At 40.4% G+C, this 19500-nt stretch overlaps 1 protein-coding gene across 1 annotated transcript in view; it reads left to right on the top strand.

The window, feature by feature from the left end:
- The window catches only part of JARID2 (jumonji and AT-rich interaction domain containing 2), a 329429-nt gene that overhangs the window by 256232 nt on the left and 53697 nt on the right, over positions 1-19500 (top strand). Inside the window, exon 5 of the mRNA XM_030552478.1 lies at positions 8277-8453. Within this exon, the coding sequence (XP_030408338.1) occupies positions 8277-8453 (177 nt within the window). The remainder of the gene's footprint in view (positions 1-8276; positions 8454-19500) is intronic.

Raw genomic sequence — 19500 nt, 5'->3', positions numbered from 1 at the left:
AAGGGAACCTAGTAGTGTCCAGTCAGGGCTGCTGACCTGACACTTAAAGTCCGGTCACCTGTAGTAACCAGTCTCTACCACTGGGGGTGTGTGGAAGAGCTACCGCTGCAGCCTGGAGGAGCAGTGGAGCACTCAAGAACAGCTCCAGTGGAGAGAGGTACCAGCGTTCTCCCCCAAGCGCAGCTCTCCCTGCCCCACTCACCCTGCACCCCTAGAGCATGGCGTTCTCTCCCCTGCCCCAGTTACCGCTCTGCCCCCAGAGTGTGGCTCTCCCTTTCCCACCCTGCCCCAGTTACTCACCTCCAGAGCTCAGCTCTTTCCAACATCATGCCCCAGTCACCCCTACACCCCTAGATCCCTGCTCAGCTGGCAGGGGGAGGGTGAGTGGAGACAGCAGCAAGCGATTTTTATTTCTTTGAATAGGTCACCTGTATTGCTGGTTGCTCTGGAGTCACTAGTTAAATAACCTACAGTTCATGAGAAAGTAAAACCTTCTGGCAGCCGAGGATCTTGTGAATTATCACAATCCCAACATTTTTGTTGAATTGTCCCTTGGAGGGAAAAATGCTGGCAACTGTGCGTGATTTTGAACCAAGCACAAGCAGCTGCTCTGCACTTCTGCAGTGAGAGAGGTTGATGATGAAACAAAGATATTTCTCCTGCATAAAATAGCCAGTTAGTATTTGTGGAATCATCAGGGAAAGCAGTCTTGGTAGCACTGTAGCTGAAGTCCAAATCCTGTTCATAGTGATCTGATCATGGTGGAAGGAGTGTGTGTGTGTGTGGGTGGGTGCGTGCACGCGCGTGGGTGTGCGTGCACGCGTGCATGTGAATGAGAGAAATTGCTCCACCATAGAGGTTGGAGTAAAATTGCTCTAATTGCTTTGAGATCTTCAGATAAGAAATCTTGTATAAGTCCCCCTGTTTATTTTTTACCGTCCAGTATCCTACTTCCTACCTTGTGTCTGTGTGTCTCTCTCATCTACCAGAAAGATTAAAATTATTTTTGTTCTGAAAATTTCCATTGATCTCTAGCTTTCCCATCCCCTTCTCCCGAAGGATAAACAATTATCCCATGCTCCATTGCTTTCACAAGCTGCTTTAAAAGGAAAAAAGGAGAAATTGGGTTGTATGTCTTAGCTATAACACTAGGCAGTTCATGGTTCGGTGATGATGGAGGGAGCATGATTTGAAGGGCAGTATGCATATGTGCTCTTTGCCTCACTTGCACACTTTGGATATACGCGTCTCCAAGTTATTCAGGCACCAGAGAACTCTCTGTCCCATTTGATTATTCCTGCATGTGGAATTAAATAAATGAAATATAGTTGCTCTTCCCTTTGGAGGCTACATATCTGATTCTCAATAAGGCTCCATTATGCCACCCTCACAGTATAAAAGGGCCATAAAATATGGGTATAAATTAAGTTTACTCTCCCTTTAACGACCATTTACATTGCCTGCCAGAGCAGCATAAAGAGGGCCTTATTGTAAATGAGAATTTGGCCCTGTATATTTAGCACAGAGGTGCAGGCATGTCAGCCCTATTCAGAAGGCAAGATTTTCCACCTGTATGCTGCATCAAAATGGGGCCTTATGTCAAAGGCAGGGAAAAACCAAACCTTCACAAAAAGCCAATAGTGTAGTATTTGGCATGCCACATATTTATTGGGTCAGGCTTAAGGCGCACATAGCTTGACCTGCCTCATTCTTAAATCACTGTGACGGCTTAAATTGTTTTAGTGTTTTTCAAAAGCACAGCTGGGCTATGTTTAATTGTTCGAAGAAATAAGAGAAGGGGGCTTAAGAGGGAGTCTGTGTAAATAATTGAGGAAGAAGAATCCAATTTTACAGAAACCGCAGCCCAAATTAGAGAGAAGGCTGTTGGATTGAAATGATTTCTGTTGTGGTTGTAACATACCACAATTTGATCTCTGCCCAGATGAAAACATTTGGTTTGCACTTCAGTAAACATTGCAGAAACACTGCCAGCTAATTTTTGAAGAGTAACAAAATACTGCTTTTGGCAAAACACTCTTTCCATACTCCTGAGTCCATAGCTCTGACCCAAATTCATGGGTTTTTTCAGCTTTGTTAATGCTCTTATATAATCTGAGGCAAAAATGCTTGTAATTTCATAGGAAACAGTATCTTTTATTTTTGAGGGGAGGGGAATTGAACATTCCACAAATAAAAAATATTAATACTCACATTTTTCTTTCAAATGTGCCAAAAAGAGAGTAATTTGTTCTTTTGCATCAGCCACTTTCTTCTGAGGTTGCAGTGTAGGTGTGTGCAAGTAATGTAGGTAGCTGCCCGAGTTCAAAACCCCCTACTTACATATGCACATTGAATTATATGCAAGCTTAAGGGCATGTCTTCATGAGCAACGTTAGCACTGCCATGGCAGCTCTTTAACGTGGCTGTGTAGTTGTGGCACCAGCGCTGGGTCTCCTAGCGCTGTGAAAAACCCACTCCCACGAGGGGAGTAGCTACCAGCTTGTGAGTGCAGCTCCCAGCACTAGTGCACTGTCTACACTGCCACTTTACAACACTGAAACTTGCAGTGCTCAGGGGGTGTTTTTTCATACCCCTGAGTGAGAAAGTTGCAGCACTGTAAAGTGGCAGTGTAGAAATGGCCTAAGTTTTGCACACTTTGCGCTGAGGATTTTTAAAGGAAAAACATAATTTAAAAATCAAACTTCCGTATGACTTTTTTTATTCCTATTGTTATACAAATAACACTTAAGATGACTCTAACTGAAAGAGATTAAATAACAATTAGCTTCTTTACTTGTACATTAGGCAACACTTTGTGTATAGTCAGTTTCATTGTTTCCCCTATATAGTCAGTTTCCTTTGTGTAGATCTTTCACAGAACATCAGACAGGAGGAAAACACTTACAAGAAAGAGAGAAATGTAATTGTGAAACCACAGATGTTGGCAGATTACCTGAAAACACATTTAGCTCATTTTTAATAAAAGAACCGGAAGAGAGGAGTTCAAAATTAGCTGTTGAAAGAGATCTTGGAGTCTGTGAAAATTTCACCTCAATGCACAGTAGTGGTCAAAAAGGCTGACAAAATGCTTGGAACTATTGGGGAATGGATAGAAAATAAGACTGAAAATATCATAATGCCACTATATAAATCCATGGTGTGCCCACACTTCGAATACTGTGTCAAGTTCTGGTTGCCCCATCTCTGAAACTATATAGTGGACATGGAAAAGGTTCAGAGAAGGACAACAAAGATGATCAAGGGTACAGACTAACTTCCATTAAGGAAAGACTAAAAAGATAAGGGCTGATCATCTTAGAAAAGAGGTGACTACGGAGGAATATGATAGAGGTCTATAAAATCATGCATGGTGTGGAAAAAGTGAATAGAGAAATGTTACTTTTTCCCCCCACCAAACAAAAACCAGCAGTCATCTGATGAAGGTAATAGGCAGTAGGTTTAATAGAAAGGAGAGAGTATTTTTTCACACAATGCACAATTAACTTGGAGCTCATTGCTGTGGGATGTTGTGATGGCCAAAAGTATAAATGAGCTAAAAAAAAAAAAGAACTAGATAAATTAATGGAGGATTGGCTCTTCGGTAGCTCTTAGGTCAAAATGGACAAGGATTCAGGCCTGTGCTTGGAGCCACCCTAAATCTCTGACTGTCAGAAGCCGAGAAGGGAAGATGGGTGGATCACTTCAGTTGCCTCTTTTGCACACTCCCAAAGCTTGGCCACTGTAGGAGACAGGATACTGGGATGGATAGACCATTGGTCTGACCTCGTATGGCCGTTCTTATGTTCTTCAGAGTTTATTTGCAATCCTTTTGTAGTAAAAGACAAAATATCCAGAAAATTGCTAGACAGAACTCACTGTTAACATAATGATGATCAATTAAAACTCGCATAAAGTAATTCCTGTAAAATATCTCTTGTGGGCATCTGATTGGGTGGATACTGTTTCTTTCTTTGAAAGAAACATTTTAGTCATTTGAGTTTCTGTCATGCTTATTTTTCCAGTGGAAACCTGAGAACAGCAAACCCATGGCCCATTTTCAGTAGGAAAAAAGGTGTGCTAAGTTAACGCAAGGCGAAATCCTAGTGAAGATAAGGCAATTGTTATTTTTCACAGTAATTAGCAGATTGAGGCTCCCCTACAAAGGAAGATTGTTTGCAGGACTCCATATCTTGCCAGGGAGAAAGATTCTGCAAGCGGAGTTTAGTACTGGGAGATACTTTGGCTTAAGAGTGGTTTATCTCTTTAAACTGTTTCCTGATATACTCAGCTGAAATAAACCTGATTTAAATCAGAATAAGAGGGGTCATAAGAGACTTTTGTATCTGTTTAACTAAACTGATTTTAAATCACACCTTAAGTCAAACCAGGTCAATCTTAGGTGTAGAAAAGTCCGTGTTTTCTAGCCTAGACAGAACCTGAATCTTTAATGTAAGCAGGAAAATAAAACCCTTCCTAATTTAAAAATGAAAATCCTTGTCTGCCTTCTCTCTACATAATAGTAAATTAAAAAAAAAATCTAAAAAGCGCATAAGTTCTTTTATTTCTTTTTTGCAGGTCACCTTAATAAATCTCTGATGAAAGAAGGGGGAGAACAGTAGGTTTTCTCTGATGTATTATACTTTAGACTTGCTAGATTAGTGAAGTGAGAATTAGTGCAATTCTACTGTATTATTGGAAACTGCTAGTCCTTGGATGGGTGACCGCCTGGGCTGGAAGTATACTCCCCAACCAGTCTCAGCTGTCAGAGGAATGTGGTTTAACCCTTGTTGTTCACAGTTCACAACTGAAAATAATTAAAGTGTTCCAACTAGAGATGGCATGTTAATAGAATGAATGGGGCCAAGAAAGATGGCTATAGCTGTGCTCTCCACTGGGTTCTCCTTTTTAGAGCAAATTTGTACTCTACAATAATGAGCTTTGAGCTGAAGTGGGGTTATTATTGCTATTATATTATCAACACTGCTAGATACTGTGTTCACATATAGTTAGACTTAATTTCTTCTCTGAAGAACAGTTTGCCCGTTCTGTAATCAAAGAGGAAAAACGCACAGTAAATGTGGGACTGATCAATAACATATGGATCCAGATCCAAAACTGCTAAAAGCTTGAGGTGCATGTGGATTTGGGTATTCATATTCAGCCACCTCTGTTTTTGTTTTTGTAAAATGTGCATTATTTATTTATTTATTGTTTGTTTATTTTAGTTAAAAGCTGTCTTTGCTAATTGACTTTCTTTCGGTATTCTCCTTCTTCTGAAATTTTACAGGCTTCATAGCTTGGTGCGTTTTGAGCATTAAATTGAATCAATGAAGGCAGCAGCTATTACATTTTTGAAAACTGGCATCTCAGAATGTACAGTAACTTTGTTTTCCTGCCAGGATTTGTGTGGTGATGGCATCAAGCTAGTGGTCCTTGAAACTGATTTCATGGAGTGAGTTGCCACAACATGCAGAGCCAGTAATTCTTGGATACACACTGCAGACTAGTGTGGAGGGAAGAGAAAGGAGGAATGTCTTTTTCATTCAGAACTGTCCTAGGGTTATTGCATCCTTGAGACAGTTACTGCAGAAGAGCTGGGCCAGTCCAAAAGGAATTGTTTGTTTCCCTCCCAGCACCTCTCATCTTCTTCAGACGATTGCTTATGGTGTGACAGAAAGTTTCTGTCTTGCAGAAAAATGTCCTATTCATTTTTTGTTAGCTGCTTCAATTTTCTTGCTTTCAAGCACATCTGGAATCCTGTTTTTGCTGATCCTCATTCTGTAGAAATGTGATGGTCAGGGTGTGCAGTAGACCAGGAGAGAGAGAGAGAGAGGTGTGTGTGTGTGTGTGTGTGTGTGTGTGTGTGTGCGCGCGCGCGTAACATAATATTATAATCTCTTTGCAGAGAAAAGCACCATCCTGTGCTGGGTGTTGCTGGTACAACCTACCTCATGCTCCTGGCCAGTAAGTGGTATCAGGGACAGCACCGGCTGCCACCAGGCAGGGCTTTAGCTCGTGCTTCTAAAGGCAGCCTCAGCCGTAAGGAAGAGATAGCATCACCTGTGCTGTCTCTAGTCTAGCAGATATCTATGAGAAAATCACCATGCCCACCGGAATAGATGTGGAGACATGTGTATAGTGATGAAGTGAAGAGGAGATGTTTGGGTGGGAGGTGAGGAGATGGGTACATAGGGGGAGTGAGAGCAAGCTGAAGTGAGCAGCTGAACCCACTTAACTGCTTCCGTCTGTGTGGTCCTATGTAGCAGCCTTTGACCTCAGGCTCTTCCCCTTGCTACAGGTCTTGATCCACTGCCAAGAGGGTACTCTAGTTGTGCTCTCACCGCCTTTTTCTCATGTTACAGGTAAGGCTGCTGGAGAGGGAGAAAAGTAGCTGCTTGGTGCCCTCCCACAGCAGATGCAAGGGTTGCTAAAGAAGTTGAGGACAGAGACTGCTATGTATGGTCAAAGCCTGGGTGTCTTCAGTGCAGTAAGCCCTGGCGTCTTGACAGCCACACTCACCTTCTCCCCACATGAGCGGCTTCTCGTCTGTTTTGGGGAGAGGAGTGATTCTTCTTTGGCTTCTGCCAGAAATGTTTGTAGGGGATACAGGTGGCAGGCCCCCTACAGATCCTCTTAGGGCTACTCTTGCTATTGGAAGCAGGTGTTTCTTGCTGCTGTTACCAACTCTGATGATGACGTAGTTAGGTGAGGCCCAACAGAGGAAATAGGGTTTCTTCCTAGAAAACAAGTTGCCTTCAGAACTGCTGAGCAGTCAAATCCCAAAATATATTTTTACTTCTGAGGAGACCAAGGTTGTAGAGCTAATCACGTGATCCTCAAAACAAGGTTGATGTTTCCAGCCACTCTTTCCAAGGCGTCACAGATACTTTGTATAGATTCCTCATCCCCTTCCAGCATAATTTGTGTTGTGAGAACCACTTTCCTGATGTCCAGTTGAGCCAGGAAATATTAAACCCAAGTATTAACTCGAATAAACTGTAGGTTTTTATAACAATGCATCGTTTATATAGTGCAGAAACTATGTGGCAATTTACAGCAAGTCACAACAAATGAACAACAAGGCACCAAAAATTAAACAAGCATAATCGCAGCTCCAAAGGGTTTGCGGAAGGTCTCTCAGACCAAATGGTAAACTACTTTTTGCAGCTCTGCAGAACTTTCCACTCTTATTTATCAATAGGACAGTAGTACATTAATAAGCTCCATTTTCATGGAGATTTTTTTTTGGAACACCAATAAACCTTTGTGTGCATAGCTGCATAGAATACCCTTGGGCATCTGTCCCTACTGGGGACTCTCTTATCTCAAGATCACACCTCTAACGTGGAATATGGGAGGTTGTTCTTTAGGCGTCAATAGTATTTGTGTATGGTAAAGTAGCTACTAGAGGGAGACAATCCCGTATCCTTGAGTAGTACAGAAAACCCCATACGCTCACATTACACACACACAAAGGAAATGCTGTGCCAGGATATTCATTAAAAATCTAATCCTGGCTTGTTGTTCACTGCACTTTTTATTTCTCATATGTCTTTTACTGATCGGTACATTTAAAAATATTTGTCCTTTTGTGTGCAAGTCAAATGAGATGGCACATTTTATGACACATAGGAGATCTGGGAGGGAGCATAGCCAGAAGACTGGGTAGTGGACAGAGAATCAGGACATCTTGATTCTATTCCACTGTCTACCATTGACCTGCTGGGTGAACACAGGCAAGTTACTTAGACTTCTTTGTGCCTTGTTTTTTTCTATCGATAGAATGGAGACAATAACCCATCTGTGTAAAGTACTTTGAGATCTACAGCTGGGAAGCACTATAAATACTAAGTATTATTACTTCAAAGTGTTCCTGGCCTATGGGTTAGTTTATCCATACTCTTTGGCCGCAATTCAGCAAAGCATTTAAACACATGGCTAAGACCACCACTGTTCAGCAAAGCACTTAGAGACATGCTCAGCTTTAGGCATGTGCTTAAGTGTTTTGTTGAATAAATAGGACTGTTAATCTGGGCTTTTAGGAATAACTTCTTTTTTGTTTTTGTTTTTTGTTGTTGTTTTAACTTAGTAATAGAGTCTGGAAGTGTGGCCTTTGTATACATCCCTTTTGTAATAGCATTACTAAAACTGAAGGCATGCATTAGTCTGACCTCCTCTTTCCGCTATGTTTAACACTAAATTAGGTTGTGATTAATGCTGGTAGCTCAGAGGAATAATGGAATGACATTAATGAGCCTTTTCTTCATAATGATCAGGTTCTCCAGCGCTGCCCAGCAACATGGTATACTTTGGAAGCTCTCAGGATGAGGAGGAGGATGAAGAAGAGGACGAGGAGACAGAGGATACAAAGGCAGCCACAAACAATGCTTCATCTTCATGCCAGTCAACCCCCAGGAAAGGAAAAACACATAAGCATGTTCCAAATGGGCATGGTAGGTCCTAAATCATTCTGTCTGTCTTCCTGCGGCATACAGTTGAGAAGAGAGGGTGGGGGTTGCGGGGGACACTGCCTCGTAAAGAATTCTAAGAACTGAATTATATTCTCAGCCCTGCAGTGACTTCACATCTGGGAGAAAACTGATACTGTCCATGCTATGAAAATGGTTTGCATCTTCCCTTTTATCCAGCTTCTGTCTAGAGGCTGCAATTCTGTCGGTCTGTGGGAGAAATACAAATGAGTAGCCAGGGAGCTGATTAGAGCTATATGGTGAAAACAGTTTTGCTAATCCCTGATGCTATTGTTTGGCATTTCCTAGCTGCCTTTACTTAGATATTTAATCTGGAATAATTTAATGTTATTAATTTAAATATAAAAACCAAAATAATCAATAAATGTTACCAAAATATATCCAAGAAGGAGCATTTTTAATGTTAGATGTTGCAAATAAATAAATAAAATGTAGGGGTGAAGTCCGATGTTACTGACAAGGCTAACACTGCAGTTTAGAAACTGTTGCAGCTGAGTTTCTAAGCTGCAGTGTTAGCCTTGTCAGTAACATCGGACTTCACCCCTACATTTTATTTATTTATTTGCATATCATCAGCTGTGCATTAGTCACAATCTATTTTCCTATGGTTGTCAGTCATATCCAGATAAACTAATCGGTGTGTGTCACCACAACATGTACTCAACACCTACTAACCTCAGGACTAAGCCTACTAGCCAGGATGAAAAGAACCTTATCGGCCATGTCCCACTACCACCAAAGCCTACATGGTCCAATAGACGTCAGCATTGCCCTATATTAAATCAGGGCTGTTCACCACAATAAACACATTCTGTATTCCCAATTCCCATCCACAATAGCTCTTTGCTATGAATAGTTGACCCTGCAATATCTGCTGGATCCTTTCCCTTCTCTCTGCAGAAGGGCACAAACTCCTTGTCATAGCCGGCTTTCCAGGGACGATGGAAGTGGCCATTGCTGGCTGCACCTGGGTTCTTTGCTCTTTCTTCCTTCTGAGGAAAACACTAGGAGATCCAGGCTTCTTTGCTTCTTGCTGTCTCATTCCTATTTTGCACAAGAGTTTTCTTTATGAGGAACTGCTTGTAGGATCAAAGGTGGTATTGCCTCTTCTTGACCCAAGCAGCTAGTCAAAGTTCAGGACTCGGGGGATGTTCTGGTCGGAAGTAGAAATTGATGGAGTCTGGTACCTTGGTGCAGTCTGGTTTATTTATAAGGACTGTACAAAATTCTGCTTCTCCAAAAGCAGGAGGAACCAAGAACAAAAGGAGCAATTCTGTAGCTTGCCACCCAAGCCTCATTAGCTAGCATCAGACCCAAACATCTTCCTTCTAGCTATTTTCCAGGACCACACTATGCTTACAGGCTGTTTCTTGGTTTTCTTGCTTTTTGCCTCTGTCTGTCACTCTCTTCTGTGTGTTCTCAGTTTCTGCATGTTCTGCCTTCCCTCATGCATGCATGCATGCATGCATGCATCCATCCATCCACCTGGTCACAAAACCAGTGGAACCCTTCCGCTGCGCCCCCTCTCCCCCCCCCCCCGGGCACTAGTTTCTGGGTATACTCTATTAGCCCTTTTTTTAGGTGTGGCACTTTATGTTTCTTACCCTTCACTTAAGATGGTTATAAGTTTATTTCTCTGTTTTTGGGCTAGTTGCACAGAAATAGAAGGGAAGAGGATACCTGGCCATACTACAGTTCACAAGTTTTTAGCAACAATTTTAGTGTTGTAAAAGACCTGAATCTGAACACCTTTGATTGTAAGATCCAAACTTTACACCTTGCATCAAAGTGCAGAATTAACAAGTACAGAATTGTGCATAGTGCAAATGAGATTATCTGCTCTGTAAGATGCAGGGCTTTAAATACATGCTGCTTATGTTGTGCCAGAACGGTTACTGTACATTAGCACATTTTCTTTGAGAATTCCCTGAAGTGCAGCCACTTTGAAATTAGCTTGAAACCAGACACACCTGAACCCTCAGTTGGGGATATAATGTTAATTATTTTCACTCTTAATATTGATTTGATACTCTTCATCACTAATCAGAGTCAATATAAGTGAGGCTTATGCATTAATAGTTATGCTGAAGACCTTTATATAGTACATGAGGGATTATGTGAAATGTTTTGTTAAAGGTGATGAAACATAATCTCCCCCAGAAGGTGGTTTATGTATTAAAAGCTGCCTTGTTTGAGAGTTCCTTAAGTTTCAGTGTCTGTCATATTTGTTGCTGGTTTGTGTCTGTCTATTTCAAATGAGACCACATGCAAAAGCAGATGGGAATGGCTGCCCCAGTTGAGCTTAATCTAGCATGAGAGTCAATTTTTAATGGATTAAAGTCTTGTTTTTACAGTACTATGTGTCGACAAACACTATAGGCCTGAAAATGTTAAACCTTTGCTATGACATAAAGCAGCAAAGGTTCAAAGTTTGATTAGTGTCATTAGATAGTGTCAAATAATTGCTTCCTAATAAATACAGGACGCCTCTTAAATTTCCAGGATAACATGATCATTTACCACTATGATTGTACTGGCCTGTAGCAGTAATGTGATGTGTTGTATACTCAGTTCTTACAGACTATTTATTTATGTTTTTTGTAAACTGTGGAGTCTTTTGTTCTGTGGTGTTGCCTAAGTAGAAAATATACACACATTAGAAACTTTTATACGTGTGAATTAGTTTTACTTGTATTAGAAGAATGAGTAAATTGGCTTCTTTCTTCCTACCCTGCTGCACTATTACATGTATTGTTATAGTCCCACTTCCTTGGTATTTCCATCACACTGTGAATATCTAGCTGTGACATAAAGTAGGAGAATGTATAGGGAGATAAGTGTTTCCTCCTCCACCTTCCCTCCGAAACCTTCATGCTAGAGTGGAGAGAGAAATATGCAGTAGTATGATCGGCATTGTCCCTGACGCAATATCAAAGTGCAGGCAGCAATAATTTTGTGGTTAAACTGTTTTCTGAGAGATTGGTGCAGTTGCCACGAGGGAAAATGGTGGCGCTGTGCTTTTAAAAGTTGGTACCACTAACTGATATGGGGAGAGTCTAGCAGCTGTTAAAATGAGTTTGCAGCAGCCCCTGTTAAAGACTTGGATGATGATGATGATGATGGAGTCTTTTCCTGGCTTTTAGTTTTGGTCAGACATTAATATTTGGTGAAAAGGAGTCCTTTGTACAGTTTCAGGTGCATCTTGTGGAGTAATTTGTCACCATACACACCAGATACAGTTTGTCTTAGAATTGTTTATGGGAACTTTAATTTATTTTTGAATGTGTAGCAGCAAGATGAGCCAGACAAAAGAGCAGATTGATTAATATGAGCTTAGCAGCATTTCCTCTAAAGGAGAGAATTTATAGTTGCTTGTGGATAGTAACATAGAATAAAAGTGATAATTCTTGTAAATTGCATGTTCATGGACTAAAGCACAAACAAGTGCTACATGTAGTTTGTAAAATCTCTACCAAATTGAAAAATACCAATGACTTTTTTCCCTCCATTGTGTGGATCTTTGTGTGTGTGTGTGTGTGTGTGTGTGTGTGTGTGTGTGTGTGTGTGTGTGTGTGTGTGTGTGTGTGTGTGTGTAATGTTTCGAGTAAGCCCTAAAGCTAAATGTGGCATTGAGCTCCCAGTCAGAGTGATTTTAATTGCTTTAGGATTCACTCCAAGGGTTAAAATGGTGAAAGCTAAAAACTAATCAATTGAATCACTTGATTTCCACTCTGCAGATGACTTCAAAGACTATCTTACTAGCTAAGAGACCAGATGAATCTTTAGTGAGAATAAAAAAAAAAAAAAATCACTCTTGCTGTTATAGTATTTTAAAATGGTTGAAATAGATGTATAGAATGTGCATCAATGGTCTTTCTGTTCTTTTAAAATCATGTGGTTGCCTTTTAACTTCAGGCTTCCTGATATATATTATAGAATTTTGTGGTGAATTTCAGCATTAATTTATGGAAAACAGAGGAGTTTCTGTGTTGCAGTGGTTAGAACAGAAGTTCTGGAGACTGAATTTTAATCTCAGCTGAACCATTCACTCATTTTGACCTTGAGCACATACCTCCATAATTGGCATGGCTTAGATGCGCAGTGCTTGTAAAATGTTTGCAAACTCCCCAAAATGGGAGAATCACAATTCTCTTGTAGCAGACTAAGAAGCTTAAAGTAGTGATTGGCTAACTTCTTCAACTGTAAAGATTTCAGGATTCCGTATTTCTGACCTCAATTAAAAAAAATTTGTCAAAAACGGAGAGATCTGTGAATGTGGCGCTCCCTTATCTGTGAAGGTCTCTTTTGTTCTCAGTATGCTCAGTCATCCAAGCTCAACTTTTCTCCATAAAAACTATTTCCTTGGCCAGTGCAAACTGGGCCTAACAGTATCCAAAACCGTTATAAACCATGTTCTGAAATGTGTCTAGAATATGGTTTGTAAAACTGTTACTATTAGGGGTTTTGGGCAGAGGAGAAAAAAACTATTCTTGGAAGGGTCACATTTAAAAACCTTTCTGGCAAATACATTTTCACTCTTAATGTTGATTAGGCAAGGAGACATCACTGCAAATACTATGTTGGATTTTAAGGCATCCTGCTTCTTTATTTAAAAAAAGAAAAAGAAAACACTGAAGAAAGAACACTTCAGTTCTCAGTTTGCAGTGGGTAATTTAGCAAAATGTTTCTCCGTACATATATAGACTCGTAGTAACAAATTCCCTGTAAGAGATCAGGGGGTGCTTATTATTCTTCACTTCAATGCATCACTCAGTGTATTGTTCCTGTGAGCTATGCCATAAGTAGCATCACTTGTGAATGTCAGTGTTTCTGAATGTTTGCATGGGAATCCTGAATGTGTAGTTGAATGCAAATTATGCTACTCAGTTTTGTTCTGCATTGAATTTTATGTTTCAGAATATATGCATGAGGTACAACTTAGGGTGACCAGATATCTCGATTTTATAGGGGCAGTCCCGATATTTGGGGCTTTGTCTTGTATAGGTGCCTATTTCTCACCCACCCCCGTCCCGATTTTTCACACTAGCTGTCTGGTCACCCTAGGTACAACTTCTATCACAGCCAATTGGATTTGTCTTGGCAAGGGGAAAAAAAGCCATAGAAACATATCTGTTTGTTTTCCCCAGTATAGAATAAGAATATTTTAGAGGCAGAGTGCTAGCCTAGAGAGTGAGTTGTCACTTATTTGTACGATTTGCAGCCTTTTGTTGAAATACCAAAGAACCAGTAATTGTTGCAATAAACATATTTTTGCACATATAATTTTTCTGCAAAAATATTTATAATGTGAAAATTACCAGTCCTGCAGTAATTTGCATATCTAAATATGCAAATTAGACAACACAGTTTGGGACTCTTGTATCTCAGCTACCTAAAAGCCTCATGACCTGAAGAAAGGAATAGGGGAGCCTGAAACTGAAAAAGAATGAAAGACTTGTTACCTCACATGGGCTAATGTTATATGGACTCGCTACTTGATGAGAGACCCTTTTGACATCTGTTGGTCATGATGGATAGGTGAGTTGAATAGTGAGGTAGGTGCTAGAATAGGACAAAACTCTGCATTTTAGCTTTGAAGGTTTGAAAAACAAAAATATTTTACATCATTAACATTCCTCCCTCTCCCCCACCACATACTTGTTTACACATCGTTTTAAATGACATAATTGGCTGCAAGAAACTTACAGCATAATCCACTACAACTGCCTTTTAACTTTAGAATTCAGCAAGAAATCTTACCATGGAATTGTGCACCTACAGTTTAGATAAAGTTGAGCTAGGGTTGAGGTACATGTACAACAATGCCATCCTATTTTATTCAGTTCAGCATCTGATGATGTAGTAAGTACCTCCTTAAACCGACATAGAAGAATTTGTGGGGTCAGAAAGCAAGTTTGTGAGAAATGCTTAGTACAACTCTGAAGATATATGGCACCTAAAGAAAACTTGTGACAATGCTTTAAAATAGTTAGATTTGGGTGAATATCCAACATCTCTAGTTCATGCAGGAGGGAAAAACCTTTTAAAATTGTTTGGTCCTTTAAGGCTATTTGGGAGCCAAATGAATGTTTTCAGACACACTGACTTAAAAATGAATTTCTGCGAGGGGGGAGGGTGTCTTTGTATAAAAATGCAGAATTAGTACCAGGCAGTCAATTTGTATTTATTATCGTGTTTGGGGAGAGATGTATGTAACGATATGAGGTGTGTATCTGAATATCTAGCTCCTGTTCAGGAAATTGCTGAGGTTCCCTTTTCCTCTCCAAAATAAAACTTCTCCTTTTTACCCCTGTTCCCCTCCTGATTTTATATATATAATTATTATTTATTAAATACAGTGTTATTAATGTGTAGATTCATTTTGTTAATGCAGCACAGGCTCTGCTGCACATTGCCTTATCCTCAAAATACCGGTGCATAGGAGAATCTGCCACAAATAGGTTTCTCACTAATCATCCCAATACATTCATACAGTATCTCAAGTGTAAAAATAAGGTAGGATAAGCCCAAGCAGTGTTTGTGAGGGAAAGCTCTATACAAAGAGCCAGCTGTAGCTTGATCCTAACTAGTTAGTGTTTTAAATATTTATGAGACTGAGTTTAGCTATCCTCATATACAGTACAAAGCAGCTCTGGTGGCTGGCTGTGGCTTAGCAAACTTGGGTATGTGTTTAGTTTTTAAGGACTTTTCTTAGAAAAAGTGTTGCAAAAAGTGCAGTAAATTTTAAAAACTCAGTAAGTGGCAATTTTTCTCAACTGTAATTTATCCCCAGTAATGAGAAGAGCTGAGGCCTTATCTGTAATGGGGTTTTGAGCCACCATTGTAGTGGTACCAGTCAGATGTCAACTGTGGACACAGTTTACACCAGTGCAGTGCAATTTGTAGTGGGGCAGGTTTCAGACACAACAGCCGAAAGTCATCATATCTGAACCTTTCTGTGACTACGTATGCTCAGAATACAAACACGAGAGCTGAACCAGGGGAAGCCATGCTGGTACAAATCATGCTGCACCTGTGAAAATCATGTACCCTAAGGCTCTCCACCGGTGCAGCTATACCAGTGGCTTAAAAACCCCAGTACAGACAAGGCTTGAGTTAAGGGTTCTGTTTCCTTCGCACATTTGGTCATCGCCACTGACTTAGAGGAGGGAGTTGCATGCACTCCATATATTTCTCAAACTGCTTTAGGGAAACAGTATTCTGAGTATAGGTGTTGACAGATCCATCAGATTAAATGGTTCTGAACCGTCTTGTTTGAAATTATATGCATTGATTAATAATTTGCCTATAGAGGTTGTTATTGCTTGGGGATAGTTCTCTCTCTTACTTGCTTTTTAACTGAAGTCTCTTTTAGGAGAACAGACCTGCTTGCTTATAATAGCATAATAATTAAAGACTCCAAAAGGTTTTTCCTTGAAGCTGTTTTCTACAAACACAATTAAAGACTGAAACCTTTTTCTTCCATACTTTCAGTTGAGAGTACACTTAGTAAGAAAACTGCTACACCTCTAACCTGATATAACGCTGTCCTCGGGAGCCAAAAAATCTTACCACATTATAGCTGAAACCGCGTTATATCGAACCTGCTTTGATCCACCAGAGTGTGCACCCCCCACCCCGAGCAACACTTCACCACGTTATCGTTATATCCAAATTTGTGTTATATAGGATCACGTTATTTTGGGGTAGAGGTGTATAAGAAAAGCAGAAATTTAGCTAGCAGGCAGATGAGAGTATTTCTGGGGTGGCAGACACTGTCACTGTAATGAATAAATATGTATATTCAGTTTTGTTTAGATAAGCTGTAAAGGTATGACCTTCCTACTTCTCAAAACAGACAGCCAGATACCAGGAATTAGTAGCTGGCTTGTTTTAAATGAGATTTAATCTCAGTAGTATCGCACTTGCCTAAGAAAAAGAAAACTGTATGTTGCTTTCTTCTAGTCAGAGACACTTTGACAATATGATTTTCCCCTTTAATTATTTTTCTCATATGGTGATACTTTTATAATTTCATAGAAATGACCTTTTGTCAGCACTTCAGGCCAGAGTCCCATTTCATTTATGTTGATTCACACTGGTGTAATTTCATTAACTTGAATGGATTTACTTCTCACTTTCACTTGGTGAGATCAGAATGAGAATTTTTATGTTTTTACTGTAAATGTTTGATTTTTTTTTTAGCATTAAAGCCTAATTTAACTTTGAGAGGTTTGTATATAAATAGGTATACTTGTATTCATTATTAGAGTGGTGTTTTTTATATGGGCACAATACCAGTTCTTAGTGTTGTTCAAAGAAATTAATAGTGATCTTTAAAGAGGCTGATACCAATTATTGTTTTAATTAGGGACGGTATGACTAGAACTGCTTTGCATCCAGTTTTCTCTTTTTTTTTTCTATTATGTTTTCAGGGCTTAAGTTTTTCCTGTGAGAATGAATATATTTTTCCTCTCTCCTACTTCTCCCTCTCCCGCTTTCAAGAATCTTACAAATTAAGACAAAAGATAATTACTCAGAGGGGTAAAACTGGCAGGGTTCCCACGACACTTATAATTAATGATCTGTTGAGTACAAAATATACTTTCTCTTGTTCATGCTTTTCATATATATATATATATATAGAGAGAGAGAGAGAGAGAGAGAGAGAATTTGCAGATATAAAATGGCAACGGGATACAGAAAACCTATCTTTTGACTTATGGTTCTGTGTGTGCAGAACCACTTATGCAGTAAACCCAGTTTGTTCCCACTGAGTAAAAATGCACGTGCATCCAGTCAGGAAATCCATCTTTAACAGAGTTAAAAATTCATTGTGTGTGTAATGCATCTTATTTAAAAAAAAAAACACCACAGTATTTTTGCAAAATCCTCTTTGGTTAATATATAGCGTTTTCATAGTGCCTTCTGTCTGATCTTAGAGCTCACTACAAGTAAGAATAAATTTATCCTCCTGACACCTCCTAAGAGAAAGGGATGTATTATCACCCCCGTTTAACAAATTGGGAGATTGAGGCACAGAGTCTAGAGGACTTGCCCAAAGTCACACATGAAGTTTGTGACAGAGCTGGGAATAGAAACCAAGGAAAAAATCTTGGCTCCGTCAAAGTCAGTGACAAAACTTGCAGTGACTTCAGTGGCAGCAAGATTTCATCTCAGATCTTCTGCGTCTCAGTCTGATGCTGTTAATCCTGAGATCATCCTTTCAATATTTTTTGTTATAACGGTAGTTTCCACTTGCTCTGTGCCCCAGGAAATGGGAGGTGCAGAGGATGTAAGAATGAAGTTACCCAGCTGACCTCAAACTTTTACATTCATCTTCTTGAATGTTACCACCACAACCCAACCTGGTAAATAATCCAAATAACCACTCCATTCGTGACACATTGAACATGTGCTGTGGGTGGGGGAGGGAAAGCAGTCACCACTGAGGCAATCTAGATGTAGAAGCACATCATTCTGTCCATTAAGGGTGTGTTTTTGTTTGTTGTTTAAAGTAATAGAGAACATGTGTAGGTGGATCTGAAATCCCCGTTCTGGATCTAATGGAAAGCATAGCAAGCCTGCGTCATGTTTACTGAGGAGAAAAAGCTGTAGTGCAGCTTTCATTTTAGGAGAAGCATTTCATTTAATTCGCATAAGCAAGTGTTTCAAACAAATAACACTAGTAGTTAGGGGTGTGTGCCCAGAATCTCTTATAAAATATGTTCTAAATAGTATCTCTGTGTTAAAGTAATTAATTTTCTCATCTCATTAGTTCCTTTTCTTTCTTAATCAAGGAATCTTTTTTATTTGCAGCACCTTTGCTCTAAGAAAACACCTTAAAGGGAAATTGTTGAGTCAGTTTGAGTCAACAGCCTTTTTTGTTGTTTGATTACTAGAATATTCTCCAAAGAAACACTTGCATAATTTTTAAAAATTCCAGTGAAAACAATTCTTTTTAAAGCAACACCATTCTCCTATAGTGTTTGTAATCCCAACAGTGTAACTCCAGAAAACTGATTAGAAACTGACTATAAATAGGGGGTGACCATATTTCTCTATGCTGAATATTGGACACTTGGTAAAATTACTGGTATACAAGCGAGTTCTACGGCAATCAGTCAGAACGATGCAGTACAGATGTTCAAATTAACATCTAATTGACTGAGTCCCTTTTATTTACCTTCTTATCTTTAAGGCTATAGGGGTCACACGGGAACAGTGACATTCCCCCCACACACCCCTGCCCCCCACTCAAAGGGGCAGGGGTGTGTGGCCGACAGCAGAGTCATATCTCCCCCCTCCCTCCCCCCCCCGCGCGCATGATTTCTGCCAGGGTTCACACCGGAATGTGGCCAGTAGCAGCCTTTCTGCCCTCTGTGGGAGCGAAGGGACAGGAGCTGCTTCCAGCTGTGGGGGGGGGAATGACCTGGTCTGTGTTTTGCCAAAACTCATTCTCTCCCCCCGCACCCAAAAAAAAAAAGGGCAGCTAGTCACTTCCTGCCCACACACTAAGGAAAGGCAGCTAACACCTCCAGGCTGCTGCTGGCCACCAACATAACCCAGAACAGGCAGGAAGGGGTTAAACCCTAAGTATTAGGGTTGCCAACCCTCCAGGATTGCCCTAAAGTCTCCAGGAATTAAAGATTATGTCATGGGATGAAATCTCCAGGAATACATCTAACCAAAACTGGCAATCCTACTAAGGATGCATTGTGCACCAGGGCCCAGGGAACCTGACTACATGGCTTCAGTGAGCCCAGCCAGAGAAGTGGTGCAACAGGGGAGGGAGCAGTCTTGTGCTCCCTGGCATCAGGATGCAAGGCGAATGTCTGTATGTGTGAGAAGAGAGTGCTAAGCCCCCGCCCTGGGAGCTTAGCATCCACCCCCTTTGTTGGTCACTGGACCCCCCCACCTCACCGCTGGTGGGCAGGTGGCTGGTGAGCAGGATTCTGGCCAGCAGCAGGACCTGCCATTACTGATGGGGGGGAGGGACAGAAAATATGGG

The sequence above is a fragment of the Gopherus evgoodei genome, chromosome 2 (genome assembly GCF_007399415.2).
Source record: "Gopherus evgoodei ecotype Sinaloan lineage chromosome 2, rGopEvg1_v1.p, whole genome shotgun sequence".
Classification (NCBI taxonomy): domain Eukaryota; kingdom Metazoa; phylum Chordata; order Testudines; family Testudinidae; genus Gopherus; species Gopherus evgoodei.
This window is presented reverse-complemented; position numbering and strand designations above follow the sequence as displayed.